Source organism: Mus musculus, chromosome 6 (genome assembly GCF_000001635.26).
Source record: "Mus musculus strain C57BL/6J chromosome 6, GRCm38.p6 C57BL/6J".
NCBI classification, from domain to species: Eukaryota; Metazoa; Chordata; class Mammalia; order Rodentia; family Muridae; genus Mus; species Mus musculus.
In genome coordinates, this window is record NC_000072.6 from 85,700,224 (window position 1) to 85,714,024 (window position 13,801).

At 46.4% G+C, this 13,801-nt stretch overlaps 2 protein-coding genes across 9 annotated transcripts in view; one reads left to right on the plus strand and one right to left on the minus strand.

Annotated features, from left to right (window-relative positions):
- Alms1 (ALMS1, centrosome and basal body associated) overlaps positions 1-13,801 on the plus strand; it is a 139,114-nt gene that overhangs the window by 112,726 nt on the left and 12,587 nt on the right. For 4 of the 7 annotated variants that reach the window (XM_006506052.3, XM_006506049.3, XM_006506051.3 and 1 more), the window contains one exon: positions 1,449-1,548. The exons of 1 other annotated variant lie outside the window; for it this stretch is intronic. In XM_006506052.3, coding sequence (XP_006506115.1) covers positions 1,449-1,548 — 100 coding nt within the window. Of the gene's footprint in view, positions 1-1,448; positions 1,549-2,370; positions 2,533-13,801 lie in introns of those variants that run through there. 2 more of the 7 variants (XM_006506050.3, NM_145223.2) reach the window with 2 other exon arrangements.
- Nat8f7 (N-acetyltransferase 8 (GCN5-related) family member 7) lies at positions 6,484-8,662 on the minus strand. Of its 2 annotated transcripts, none has more exons than NM_001253910.2 (2): positions 8,288-8,338; positions 6,484-7,708 (listed from the first exon to the last, which is right to left on the minus strand). In NM_001253910.2, exon 2 carries the CDS (start codon positions 7,631-7,633, stop codon positions 6,950-6,952), a length of 684 nt encoding a protein of 227 aa, NP_001240839.2. In that variant the 5' UTR covers positions 7,634-7,708; positions 8,288-8,338; the 3' UTR covers positions 6,484-6,949. The 2 variants fall into 2 exon arrangements, with proteins under 2 accessions (NP_001240839.2, XP_006505282.1); XM_006505219.3 differs by having other exon boundaries at positions 6,730-7,705; positions 8,288-8,662.

Here is a 13,801-nt window from a genome sequence, read left to right on the forward strand (position 1 = left end):
GCTTTGTTAAAATATCCTAATACGAGCCTACAGCTCCAGCCTCAGAGAAGGAGGACGTAGTGACAGGAGCAGGAGGCTAGCTCAAGTAGAGTGTGACAGGAAGTAGGTCCAAGCTCAAGACCCCTCCCTAGGGAGCCACTTGTTCCAGTGATGTTCCACAATCTTCCCAAACAGTGCCACCAACTGTGTTCCAACACGGGAGACAAAGTGGGTGTTTCACACCACCACCCACAGAGGATTCTGTAGACTCTATAGAGACCCTAAAGAGATTAATCATCCAGCTGAAAAATGGGCTAATAAGCTGAGTAGGCTGTTCTCAAAAGAGGAAACACAAAGAGCCAATAAATATTAGACAATGTGTTCACACTCCTTAGCCATCAGGGAAATACAAATCAAAGCTCTTTGAGATTTCCTCTCACGCCAGTCAGAATGGCTAGCATCAAGGAACAAATGATAGCAAGTGCTAGAGAGGACATGCACTGTGGGAGGGAAGACCACTGCCACAGCCACTGTAGACTCAGCATGATGTTCCACAAAAACAAACAAACAAACAACCCCCCCACCCCCCTAAAAGAACTGAAAATGAAACTGTGATCCAGCTGTGGCACCTCTGGGTGTACACCTGAAGGCCTTATGCTGACACATCACTGAGATGCTTCTGTATTCATGGACTGCAGCAATAGTCACAGCAGTCAAGAAATGACGTCAGCTTCAATAGTCATCAGCAGAGACGTGAATAAAGGAAATGTGAGGCATATATACAGTGGAATTGTATTCAGCTGTGAAAAGTGATATATTTTCAGGAAAATGGGTAAATCTGGAAGTCACCGTGTTAAGCAGTGTTTAAGCCATGTTTTCTCCATTTGTAGAACATAACGTAGAAAGTCAGCCTTGATGGGGGAGATAAAGGAGGCAAAAGAGTAGTGTCATGAAACCAGACTTGGGTGTGTGTCCTGAAAACATTTAAAGTACAGTAATTAGCTAAAGATGGTGTTGCATACCCATATAGTCTAGCATTTGATAAGGTAAGGCTAGACTGAGTTCCAGACTAGCCTGGGGTACCCCAATTGATAGTGATATATGTAAACATAGAGGTATGTGTCTGTGTTAATGTATGTATGTACTCAGTAATACCTGTTTATTATATTGACACTATACAGTTTGCACACGGCATGGAAAACAATATTACCTACTCTATTTTATTATTTTTCTGGAAGTAAGCACTATTGTCAATGTTTTGTGTTTTTATTCATCTCTCTTTCATACTGTGGGCACCATACCCAGGCTAGGCTCTCCATATCTATGGACATGAATGTTCCACAGGGCTGGCTTTTCTAGAGGCTGGATGCCTAGGCAGCATAGAGCTAGAGGTGTGGGCAGAGCCATCCTGTGCCTTCATGCCTGATAACTTTACTGCTTTTTGTCTTTCCATTTGTGGCATTTCTAAGAATTTATGAGCAGCTTCCAGAAGTGAAGAAGAAGAGAGAAGAGGAGAAGAGAAAATCAGAATATAAATCCTACTGGCTACGTGCTCAACACTATAAAATGGTTAGTTGAGTTGGCACTGTCTGTGGAGGGGTGGTCAGGCTTATCAGCAGAGGAACTAGAAATGGCCTGGCTTGCTTTTGAGAAGCAGTGTGACTGCGTGCTGAGGTTTCAGCAGTAGGCAGCTGTGATCAGCCTTCAAGTGAGAGGTAGCTGGGAGCCGCTTCCCATGTGTCTACAAGTGCCACACAGGCAACTTCTCGCTCGCAGCTCAACTGTACAAAGTATCAGGCTTGTAATTTCCAAATGGTGATTAAGTTCCTGTTGTAATCCTCTGGAATGAAGTAAATAAACTCACAGGATCACGTGAGAGTCATCAGGGAGTGAGGCAAGAGCCTGGAGCCTGCCAAGAACCTCCTAGGGCAGATTTTCTTGGAAGCCACGCTGGCCACCAGCTTGAAGGGTTCTGTCTCTCACAGTTCTTATTTTCCTCCCAGGCTATTCACTACATTCTAGAGGACCCTGAAAGTCAGAATCTGAACACCAGACCAGACTATGTGAGGTTAAGAACCATGTCTAGAGCACCCAGGAGCCTCAGCACTGGGGGAGACCCCAGGAACCACATGGCTGCCTGCTGTGTTAGCAGCACTCAGGCTCTGGCTGTGCTGGGATGCAGTCAGAACTCTAGATCATCTGCTATGGAGGAGGAATAGGTGTGGCTTATAAACTCTCTTTCCAAAACACTTTTCCTCATTGCCACTGTCAGTAGGTGAGCAACACAAGATTTAGGGAAAGCAGTCTGAGTCTCTTCCACAGTGTGCCTAGGTGAGTTTGAGCAGCTACCCGTGTCTGCATCTGACTTCTGCCCTGTGTTTTCTTCCACAGAAAGTGACCAATCATCTCCTGGGGAGAAAAGTGCCTTGGGACTGACATAAGACTACTTTCTTCAGAGCCTAGGAATCCTTTTTTTTTTTTTTTTTATGATCCCAAAGAGACTAATTTATATTTGTGTGAATATGATTTAATAAAGCATTGTCTTTGTCTATGTCAGCTTAGTCCCTGTGGGGTCTGGGGCAGCGGCAGAGGCACTGGGAGTTTGGATGCAGGTCTTCCTTTCTCCACTGCGGCCTTGCCCACGGCCATGCCTTACGATGGAACTCTTGACTTCTAGGAGAGAGGGAGCCCCTGCTTGTGTGTGTTTTTATACTTTGCTGCTTGACTCATAGTGAAGCAAGCACAAAAGCTCATTTCTTTCCTATCTGGAGAGGAGCAGGTAACTCTGAAACCTTTTTCAGCTCCAAAATGCTATGACTTCATGCCTTGTTTGTTACCATTCAGAATAGAAATAGGAAGTGGTGGTTATCTCAAACCCCAGTTTGCAAGGCAACTTAGGCAAGATGGAAATAATAGGATTTCTCGGGCCCAGCACTGGATTGTTCAGATGCCCTGCCAGAGCATTCAGGTCTGGCACCTGAGAGGGCATGGAAACAGGACTTGAAAACAGTTCTCAGAGCTGGGGCCTGCCTTCTGCTCCCAGATCACAAGATGACATCCCTACTGTACAGAGATCCAGAGGCCCCATCTCTGGCTTCATTCCTCAGGCAGTCAGCCTGCCCTGCTCTCTCTCTACCAGCTATACTTGCCCTGTCAGCGTGCTGTCAGCCTCACCAGGACCCACCCATACCTCTCTCTTTGCTGGAAGCCCAGGCCAGGGCTGCTCACCTGGTGCTGCTGCTGCTTCTAACTTACTGTGGATTTACTTTAGAGCTGCTTGCCTGCTGTCTACTCCTTATAGAGCCCAGCCAAGTCCTGCAGTGTCTGCTAGGGCCTCCAGTTTGTAGTGAGGGTATGGGCGAAGAGGACATAATCTTAATGTGAGCCCAGGGAAAGAGAGGGGAGGTCATTAGGTACCTGAGGCTGGCTTCAGAGTCTACAACTGTTCACAGCTAGACACAGCTTCTTTTCAGGGACCTTCACTTACATTGTGAGCTGCCATGTGAGTGCTGGGCACCAGCCCAGGTCCTCTGTAAGAGCAACAAGTGTTCTTTATCATTGAGCCATCTCTCTAGTCCTCTCCAATGAAATGTAAAATGTTATCAACCATAAAGGGAGAGAAAAGACCCCCATGCTGCACCCGCCCCCCCCCCCATTGAAGAATATAATTGCAACACAGGTAACCAACAGAAGATCTATATGCAGGGTACATAAAAAGCTTATATGAATCAACCTCCAAAACTGGTAATGTAAAAAGGAGCTAAATAGTGGGCACAGGCAATTTCACAGAATGACAAACATCCGGATCCTAACTATGGAAGTTATCCTGCATTGGAAAATGCATACTAAAAATAAAAGACCCTTTTGTGCTCAGTGGATTGGCAAGTCTGGCACACCAGAGTTGTCCAGGAAAGGGGCTTAAGTGGAATCCAAGTGCATCTTGAAGAGATTTGTGTTCACTGAACAACTGAGTCTCAACGATGCACCCCACTGCCCACCCAGGAAGGCTAAAGGCAGCAGCTTCCTAACATTGCAAAGGGCAGGGACAACTCGCCTCCTTTCACAGGAGAATAGGTAATGACAAGTTATATAGTCACAAAAGCACTCTAGGCAAACTCACCAACACTCCAGCTATGTCTGCATGCCTCAGGGTAAAGTCATGCACACCTGTTTCCAATGGAAAGGACGCTGTCCTACTCACAGTCATTCCCACTCCCTTCTCAGAATGTCCCCTCACCATGCACTATTTGAGTGCCGCAGGTGCCATCTTTGCCAAGCTATCCCCTCCTGAAGGAGCCACAGGTTTTGGATTTTATCCAAGTGAGGCTTCTCCTTCCTGTTTCTTAGTTCCCTCAGCCAAGAGCACACTCTCCTGATTCTGCTCACCTCTGTGAGGCAGGGTTGCTGGTAGCAGCCTGTGCCCCTCCCTCCTTCACACAGAGCCGAGCTAAGATGCAATGGAGAGGGGACATTAGCTGGTAATAGAAGAGCCTCACTTTAACCTTCTCCTGCAGTGTGTTTGATTAACCTGAGCTCTGGGCAGTTGCCTGCAGAAGCCTTAGCCCACTGTTTTGTCTAGTCAGGCTAATTTTAAAGTTCTACCCTGCTACCTGGCCACAAATATCTGCTAGCTCTACAATTGTTCCTAAAACAAACTTGCTTTAACAATGTGCACATTAGCTTTTTCTTTTTTTAGAGATAACATCTCACAGTGTTGCTAAAGCTGTCTGGCTATCCTTGACCTAGAATTACAACCATGTCCAGCCATACTGGTAAAGTTTAATCTGGGTCCTGTCTACTGAATACATCCACATTGATTTTGTTCAAAAGATTAACCAGGGCTAGAGAGAGAGCTCAGCAATGAAGAACTCTTGTTACCCTTCTGGAGAACCTGGGTTCAATTCCCAGCACCCCAAATGATGGCTTACAACAGTTCCAGGAGATCTGACACCCTATTCTTACCTTCTTTTGACACAAATCCCCCAAGTTCATGGGTTTCCTTGACTTTCTGCCCATCCCAATTCTGTTAGAAGTAACCCTACCATTCTTACCTGAAGATTTGGGGTTCCTAAGACAAGTGCTAAACAGCACGTGTTTCTCCACTGCAGAGCAGGGTGTCAAACTGGCCAAGAATATCCCGGAGCCTCTGGCATCAGTGGAGCTGTTTAGAAAGGTACATTCCACTTTCCTGAGGCTATGTGACTGCAGGAGGCAGAGCAGCAGTTCCCCATAGAACTCATGCAGGGGCTGGGCAGCTGAGCCAGTAAAGTGACCCCCCCAAGCCCTCAGATTTCCAGAACCCACATAGAAAAGCTGGGTGTTGGGGCTTTTGTTTGTAATCCTAGCAATGAGGAATCAAGATAAATGGATCCTGGGGCTACCTGGCCAGCCAGTTTGTGCCAGTGAGAAACTGTGTCAAAAAACATTTGAGGTTGAGTTCTGACATATTTGCACAAGCTCACACACACACACATGCACACACACACGCACACGCACACACAAAAGAGAGCACACATATTCACATGCATTCATGTGACTCCATGGACAGCATTGCTCTCTTTAACTACTTGTGAACTTGAGAGTTTTAGACATAGCTATAGGCTTCTTTCATTTTCCCATTACTGGGAGAAAACACTTTCAGGCTTTAAAGTTAACCATTTTTTTTAAATTATTATTATTATTATTAAGATAGGGCTTCATTATGTAGCTCTTGCTGGCCTAGATTTTGCTATGTAGATGAATCTGGTTTTGGAACTCACAGATAGCCTCCTGCCTCACCTCTGCCTTCTGAGTGCTGGGATTAAAAGCATGCAGATGCTTGGGGTTAATAACTATTTTAAAATACACAAAAAAACAGTTGGTGTCATTTGATAACATTTGCACTGCTATTATGATATTATCACGACCCTAAGACATCAAGGCTTACAGGAACACATTCAGGCCAGAGGCACTTAGGGAAATGAGGAATCGCAGGGCAATGTGGACAGGATGGAGCTGTGTCCCAGGGCTGATGTATGGGAGCCTTGCTAATCCTATAGCTTTTCTTGACTATAGGAACACTCCATGTTCAGCCTATCTTAAGACATGCATGCTGCTCCACGAGGTCGAGTCCAATCAGTTGCCACAGTGTGTAAATAATTTCTAAAACACCCTGTGGCTCACCTCCACCCACTGTCCTAACCTTGTGCTGCCTGGCTAGTCACAGGGCCATAGCCAGTCCCTTGGTTCTGGGACTTCAGTCCCTCTAAAGCAGAGGTAGGTGAGATTCCAACCAAGTCTTAGTTCTGCATGTAACACCTTCAGAGTTTGGGAAAGACCTTCACTTCCTTATGCTTCTGCTTTTGTAACTCTACAAAAACCTGGAGCCCTGCCTGAACCAGACTGCTAGAGTGAGGTAATAGGCTTCTGCCAACCCAAGGTGTCCTGAGACCCTGACAGCTGGCCTGCCAAGCTCAGTAGATGACCCAAAGATTCACAAGCTAAGTAAAATTTTACTATTTTGTGTTACTGTTTTTTTTTCTTTTCATTCCTTTTTTTTTATTAGGTATTTTTCTCATTTACATTTCCAATGCTATCCCAAAAGTCCCCCATACCCTTCCCCCCCACCCCCCTCCCCACCCACTCCCACTTTTTAGCCCTGGCATTTCCCTGTACTGGGGCATATAAAGTTTGCAAGTCCAATGGGCCTCCGAGTAGGCCATGTTTTGATACATATCCAGCTAGAGTCAAGAGCTCCGGGGTACTGGTTAGTTCATATTGTGTTACTTTTTATACATGGCGTTATGTTAGCTAAAGAATACCTCAGAAAGCCTAGATAACACAGAGTAACCATTGCCCCAAGCCCACCCACAAAACACTTACTCAGATGTGCTTGAGAGTGAGGGTTAGTGGTTTGCACCTGAAGTAGCTGGGTCTGCTTGTTACTATTACAGAAGCAATCAGATCCTGATTGACGCCCAGAGGAGAGAGATCACAGGTCCCCTTCCCAAGGAGAAGTGAGGCTATACTTTAAGTTTATCATTGGAGATTTCCTTAGTCTGGACAAATAGGTGTAGAAGGTCTCGCCAGTCTTCTGGAAGCCCATGCCCTGGTAGAGAGCCAGGGCTGCGTACTGCAGCATGCTGGTGGAAAGGACAACTTCACTGAAGCCCTGCATCTGTGCAAATTGGAGGACAGTCCTGACCATAGCTTTCCCTAGGCCTTCTCTTCGGTGCTGCAATGACACAGAGAGGTGAAGTAGCTGCAGTTGCTTCTTCTGCAAGAGGGGGTCCTTCACTGGCCGAGCAGCCACCATGCCCACTGTCTGACCTCTAGACTCAGCTACCCAGAAGCAGGAGGAGTGAGAACTCATGTAGGTTCTGGTGATGTCAGCCATGTCTGTGTGCAAACAGTTCATCACATGCTTTTCCCATGTGTATTTTGCAAGGAACCACAGGGAAAGAAAGAGGGTAAGGATGGACAGAAGAACCAGAAGCCAGGAGCCTGAGGCCAGGAATAGAGTAAGAGGGACCCCGAGTAAGAGCAGGAGGGTTCGGGGCAGCAGCAGCATGTGGCGAAAGGTGGCGGGGATGTGCTCCTCCATGCCTCTGCGGAACAAATCCACCACACTCCTGTGGTCGCTGTCCTGGTATTTTCGGATATGATAAGGAGCCATGGGAGACTTCGGAGGCTAAGATCTCAAAGACCAAAGACACAGCTGCTTCTGACTGTAGGTTTCCCTGTAACCCTGCTGAAGAGAAAAGAAACCATGCAAGTCCCCCAACTAAGTTCCCAGCTTGCCATTAACCTATTCAACATGTGTCTGTGTGTGTCTGTGTGTGTACATGCACATGTGACCTAAGAGGAAACCATTAACAGAGAGAATGTATAAAGCCAGACACACTGGTTGGAATGTTATTTTCTCTGCCTGTCTGGAAGTGAGACATTGGGCACATCACTTAATCTCTCTGGACCTATATCTTCACCTGCAGAACATGATAAAGAAACACTTGCCTTCTAGACTCCCCTTGAAGTACCGGCGGCCCCCTTCTCTTCCACCCTCCTGGCCCCATTACTGGCTCTCTAAATTTCATGGAGCATTGAGATAGTACCCTGAGGCCACCAGTCTTCATGCCCAGCTCCTTTGATCTCTTTCTCTAGAGTATATACATTGCAAATGCAGGATTTCCAAGATCAAGTTTCAACAAAGCCATTTCCCATCAGCTCTGAACATTTAGACTTTTGAGAAAACATGAACAAGAAGGTCCTGTTACAGGAGAGGAATGCAGAGACACCCCCCAACCCCAACCTTGCCCCCAAACATACTCACCTAGTTGCTCAGAGCTCAGGGTCCAAATCAGCCTTAGTGCTGTGCTTGTGACTGATTGTGAGGCTAATCAGTGGCCTGTTATTTATTGAGGTAGCAGACTTGGTAGAAACCTCATTGGCTGAAAGCTGGATGTTTGATAATTATAAACCACAGAGTCAAGTAGATGGGCTGTGGAGAGGAACATTCAGGTGTAGTCAACTGCGTGACTGCCACAGAATGAACCTGGAAGGGAATCAGGATCTGAGATGGCTCAGGGGTCCTTAATCTCATGATGGAATGCAGGCACCTCACCTCCTTGTCCCTTCCCGGGTGCAGTGGCTCTCTCCCAGCACTCTTATCCCTCTCTGAGGCTCTCTGCTCCCTGCTCCTCTCCCATGAGCTCACTTGTCATCACAAGCAGGAGTTATACCTACTGTCTCAAGTGCAGGAGCCTTCATTGGTGGACTTCTCCCTGCCCAGGCTGCACTTGCCTCCTTTTCTAATGGCTCCTGGTGGTCTTTGCTGACTTCTCCATCCCTGCCTCAAACATGTGTTGATGAAACTACCATGGTGCATTAGTCTTCTTAGGCCCCAGACTTAGAGAGACACCCTTGTATGTTAAAATGTCCCCATGGAAGAGACCCACTTATGCCCCTCAGCTTGTGGCTTTCTGCCTAGGGTGAAGCCAGTATTTGTAGGATTCATCTGTGTGTGTGCTGGGGGAGAGGGGTGTAGACTAAACTAGGAGCGCCCCCCCCCTCACTATTCACAGAGATAGATCGACAAGCAGAGGCTTATTCTCCAAATACAATCCAGTTTGGTGGGGAATCTCAGGGCACTGCAATAAATATGTGTTACCGCACACAGGTCCCACTTTCCAGTGGCTGGCCCAAATAAAGGAGAAGACTTATGTAACATCCTTACATAACCTCTCTTGGCAACAAAGACAGAAATGGAGAGGGAGCACAGGTTAGCAGACAGAGCAGCACCGTTCCCACAGTGAACTAGGCAGAGACGGTTCAAGATTGTGGGGACCTTTTGGCAAGATGCAATTCTAGTTTAGTCTTCAGTGAGTATTGCTAGTTTTGGGGCACACACCCTCCAGATCTCTCCTGTGTGACCAAGCAGCCTCCTTTGGTGACTTATGCATCAGGGGAGGGTCTGACTGAAGTGAGCCTGGGCAGATGAAGATAACCCACACAGCATCTCTGCAATTTACCAACACATCTGTGTCCTTGTGCATGTTTCAGTGGAATGGAGGATTTTCACAGAGATGTGGGCTGAGGATGGGCTTTAGGGCCTGTCTGTCCTCAGCCCTTGCAGTCTGGCCCTCAGCCTCACTTTCCAGAGCAGAAGCTTCCAGGCAAACTCCTTCCAGATTGGACAGAATCCATCTGGAAGAAGCTGGCCAACCAGGCTTCCCTGCCTCCGGGGAGGTGATAAATTCCTTCTGGCCTGAGTTTCTTTTTTTTTTTTTTTTTTTTTTCTTTCCATTTTTTATTAGGTATTTAGCTCATTTACATTTCCAATGCTATACCAAAAGTCCCCCATACCCACCCACCCCCACTCCCCTACCCGCCCACTCCCCCTTTTTGGCCCTGGCGTTCCCCTGTTCTGGGGCATATAAAGTTTGTGTGTCCAATGGGCCTCTCTTTCCAGTGATGGCCGACTAGGCCATCCTTTGATACATATGCAGCTAGAGTCAAGAGCTCCGGGGTACTGGTTAGTTCATAATGTTGATCCACCTATAGGGTTGCAGATCCCTTTAGCTCCTTGGGTACTTTCTCTAGCTCCTCCATTGGGAGCCCTGTGATCCATCCATTAGCTGACTGTGGGCATCCACTTCTGTGTTTGCTAGGCCCCGGCATAGTCTCACAAGAGACAGCTACATCTGGGTCCTTTCGATAAAATCTTGCTAGTGTATGCAATGGTGTCAGCATTTGGATGCTGATTATGGGGTGGATCCCTGGATAAGGCAGTCTCTACATGGTCCATCCTTTCATCTCAGCTCCAAACTTTGTCTCTGTAACTCCTTCCAAGGGTGTTTTGTTCCCAGTTCTAAGGAGGGGTATAGTGTCCACACTTCGATAGTATATATAAGTGACCCTAAAAATTCCACCAGAGAACTCCTAAACCTGATAAACAGCTTCGGTGAAGTAGCTGGATATAAAATTAACTCAAACAAGTCAATGGCCTTTCTCTACACAAAGAATAAACAGGCTGAGAAAGAAATTAGGGAAACAACACCCTTCTCAATAGTCACAAATAATATAAAATATCTCGGAGTGACTCTAAGAAAGTGAAAGATCTGTATGATAAAAACTTCAAGTCTCTGAAGAAAGAAATTAAAGAAGATCTCAGAAGATGGAAAGATCTCCCATGCTCATGGATTGGCAGGATCAACATTGTAAAAATGGCTATCTTGCCAAAAGCAATCTACAGATTCAATGCAATCCCCATCAAAATTCCAACTCAATTCTTCAACGAATTAGAAGGAGCAATTTGCAAATTCATCTGGAATAACAAAAAACCTAGGATAGCAAAAACTCTTCTCAAGGATAAAAGAACCTCTGGTGGAATCACCATGCCTGACCTAAAGCTTTACTACAGAGCAATTGTGGTAAAAACTGCATGGTACTGGTATAGAGACAGACAAGTAGACCAATGGAATAGAATTGAAGACCCAGAAATGAACCCACACACCTATGGTCACTTGATCTTCGACAAGGGAGCTAAAACCATCCAGTGGAAGAAAGACAGCATTTTCAACAATTGGTGCTGGCACAACTGGTTGTTATCATGTAGAAGAATGCGAATCGATCCATACTTATCTCCTTGTACTATGGCCTGAGTTTCTAATGACCTGGAGTTGTTAATTAGTGTGGGGATAAGCCCCCTTGGGGGAGTGTGGGGTTTCTAAGCATAGCAGAGAGAGTGCAAAGGTCCTGTGCTTTCTTGATGCTGAGGGCAGCCCCACCCCCCACTCTGCTGACTGCTGAACTCACAGTTTATAGTTTCAGGTTGTCTTGCCCCCTAACTCCAGACAGATTCTACATCTCTAGTGAAGTTACAAAGCCAATTTTTGAGGTTCACTTTTCTATAAAAAAAAAAAATCCTTAAGATCTGTGATACTAAAACGATTGGGCCTATTTGATATTTTACTGCTTTTGACCCCAAATGTCTTTTCTTTTTCTTTTCTTTTCTTTTCTTTTCTTTTCTTTTCTTTTCTTTTCTTTTCTTTCCTTTTCTTTCTTTCTTCCTTCCTTCCTTCCTTCCTTTCTTTCCCTCCCTCCCTCCCTCCCTCCCTCCCTCCCTCCCTCCCTCCCTCCCTCCCTCTCTCTCTCTCTCTCTCTCTTTCTTTCTTTCTTTCTTTCTTTCTTTCTTTCTTTCTTTCTTTTTTGAACAGATAAGGCTGAGTGTCAACTGAGCAGCGAAGGAGACTTCTATTCTGAGCACATGCTCTTCTAAGAAATTCTATTTGGACTTCCTGGTTTATAGGCTGAGGGTAGGACCTAAATTCTCCACCTAAATACTGAGGCTCCACAGAGTCAAGAGAAACGCTGAGCGTGGAGCTTTAAATTGGAGGCAATGCAGACTTGCAATAGAACACATCAGGGTTCATATCCTAGCCCTGCCTCTAATGACTGTCTTCAGCTTTCAGTCCCCTACCCTATTTGTGTAGTTGGGGGGGGGGGGTCAAAGTGGCACCTCCCACTGGATCCCCAAAAAGCACTGTATGCACAGGTTTGGTCTCTACCATTTTTCTTCTTTTTTTCTTTTCTTATTTTGTGACTTTGATCCTTCTAAATGTTTTTCTTGCTTCTTGCTGAAATCTCTACAACATAAAATTAAGCTTTTGCACTATGAGACTTTGCAGCATTTGGCCCACTGGCAATGTTTTGGTAGCTGACATTTCTCAAATGCTAGCCATTCCCAGTACAGATGCCACCCGGTATTCCTACAGCAGCGGCTTCCTGGTCTGTCTCTGTAAACCCTGGGCACCAGGGCACAGTCTGCACTCGATCTAAGGTTTTGTCTCGGCTCTTCTGGCACAGTTCCTACTTGCTACGAGGACTTCAGCAGCCTGAGGCACCACTGAACCTCCTGCTACTCCTAACTCACCGTGCGACCCAACAACCCAGTCTGCCCATCCAGGCATGGGTACAGGCACCTGCGCAGCATCTCTCCACCCTTCAGGAAGAGCTGAGCTAGCCATACTAGACTATAATTGGATCCAAGACCTCTTTGGAGATGCTCCACTCATACAACATCCTGGAAAACGACCTCAGGTTTCCAGAAAAACTCAAATCATGTTACTTGCCTTGGGGATTGAAGATGCCTTGTATCCACTTCTGGGTTGAACGGGTCTCAGGCACTTTGGCAGCTGGTGTCAGAGACGAGGCTTTCAGGAACACAGGCCTCAATCTCAATGACTGCCACGATGCAAGTTGGACACAGTATGTATCTTGGCTCAAGAGTTGGCAATCTTCCTCTGCCTTTGAAGATTTCTTGCGTCAGAGTTCTCCTGGAGAGACAGTCTTCACATTATCCTCCTTCTTAGGGACTGTAGAGCTCGCTCCCTGGCCCCTGGGAGCTTCCCAGAGAACTCCACTGAGGGTGAAGGGAAGACCACTTTGTTCTTGTGAAGCTGGTGTTGCCACCCTCAGATTCTAAAGTTTAGATGCAGGGACGACGCCATTGTCGGGGTTCCAAGGAGCCTCCTGTGGGTCTCCAGAACTTTCTTTCTGGCTGAGGGAGGGAGCAGTCGGTTGTAGTAAGAAGCACTGAACTCGTGGGGGCGCTCTTTCCTAGGATGACAACCTGCCCTTCCCGACGCTCTTGCTTTGGGATACCAGCATGGGAAGACTTGTTTCCTTTTGAAGTTTCCTCGGATGATATCTTTAATGCTGCCTTTATTTCCAGATGAGGAATAATCGTTAAGACTAAAATAGTAGAGTTAAAAGGAAAGATCAAGCTAGGAGTCCAGCAGGCTAGTAGAGACTTCTACCATCAAAACTTCCTTCAGAGAAGCAACAGGTAGGTGGTGTGTGTCATCACCAGTGGGGAAAAGTTTTGAAAACAGCAGGAGGTGGCTTAGAACCATGAGTGAGCTTGTCAGTGAACTTGTAGAAAGGTTTTTAGGAAAGTGTGAGACAGATGATGAAGGCAAAGACCAGCTTTCAAGGGAATGTGGGGTTTGGAGACTATTGCAAAAGCAATTGCTAAGGGCGCTACTGGCAGGAGCTTGTGCTAATCGTTCCAAAGGCCCCTGTAAGGAAGCCCCACAGTGAAAATGTAGCTAGCAGCAGGGGGTGGAGTGTACCTGACCTCCTCGACAAATAAAGGTGAAAGAGATTAAGGGAGGCACATGTCAAATTCAAGCCTCCCCATGCGTGTGCGCACACACACACACACAGACACATACACATGCTTAAGCATCTGCATACATATGTTCATCTACCCATGTGATTAGGTGTGTTACATGCTTGCCACATTCACTTGAAAAATGTTAAATTAACCATTTTGTTTTGTGCA

What these genes read in the sequence shown, in the direction of transcription:
- Nat8f7 (NM_001253910.2), bottom strand. Translation starts at nt 7,633, where the DNA reads ATGGCTCCTTATCATATCCGAAAATACCAGGACAGCGACCACAGGAGT.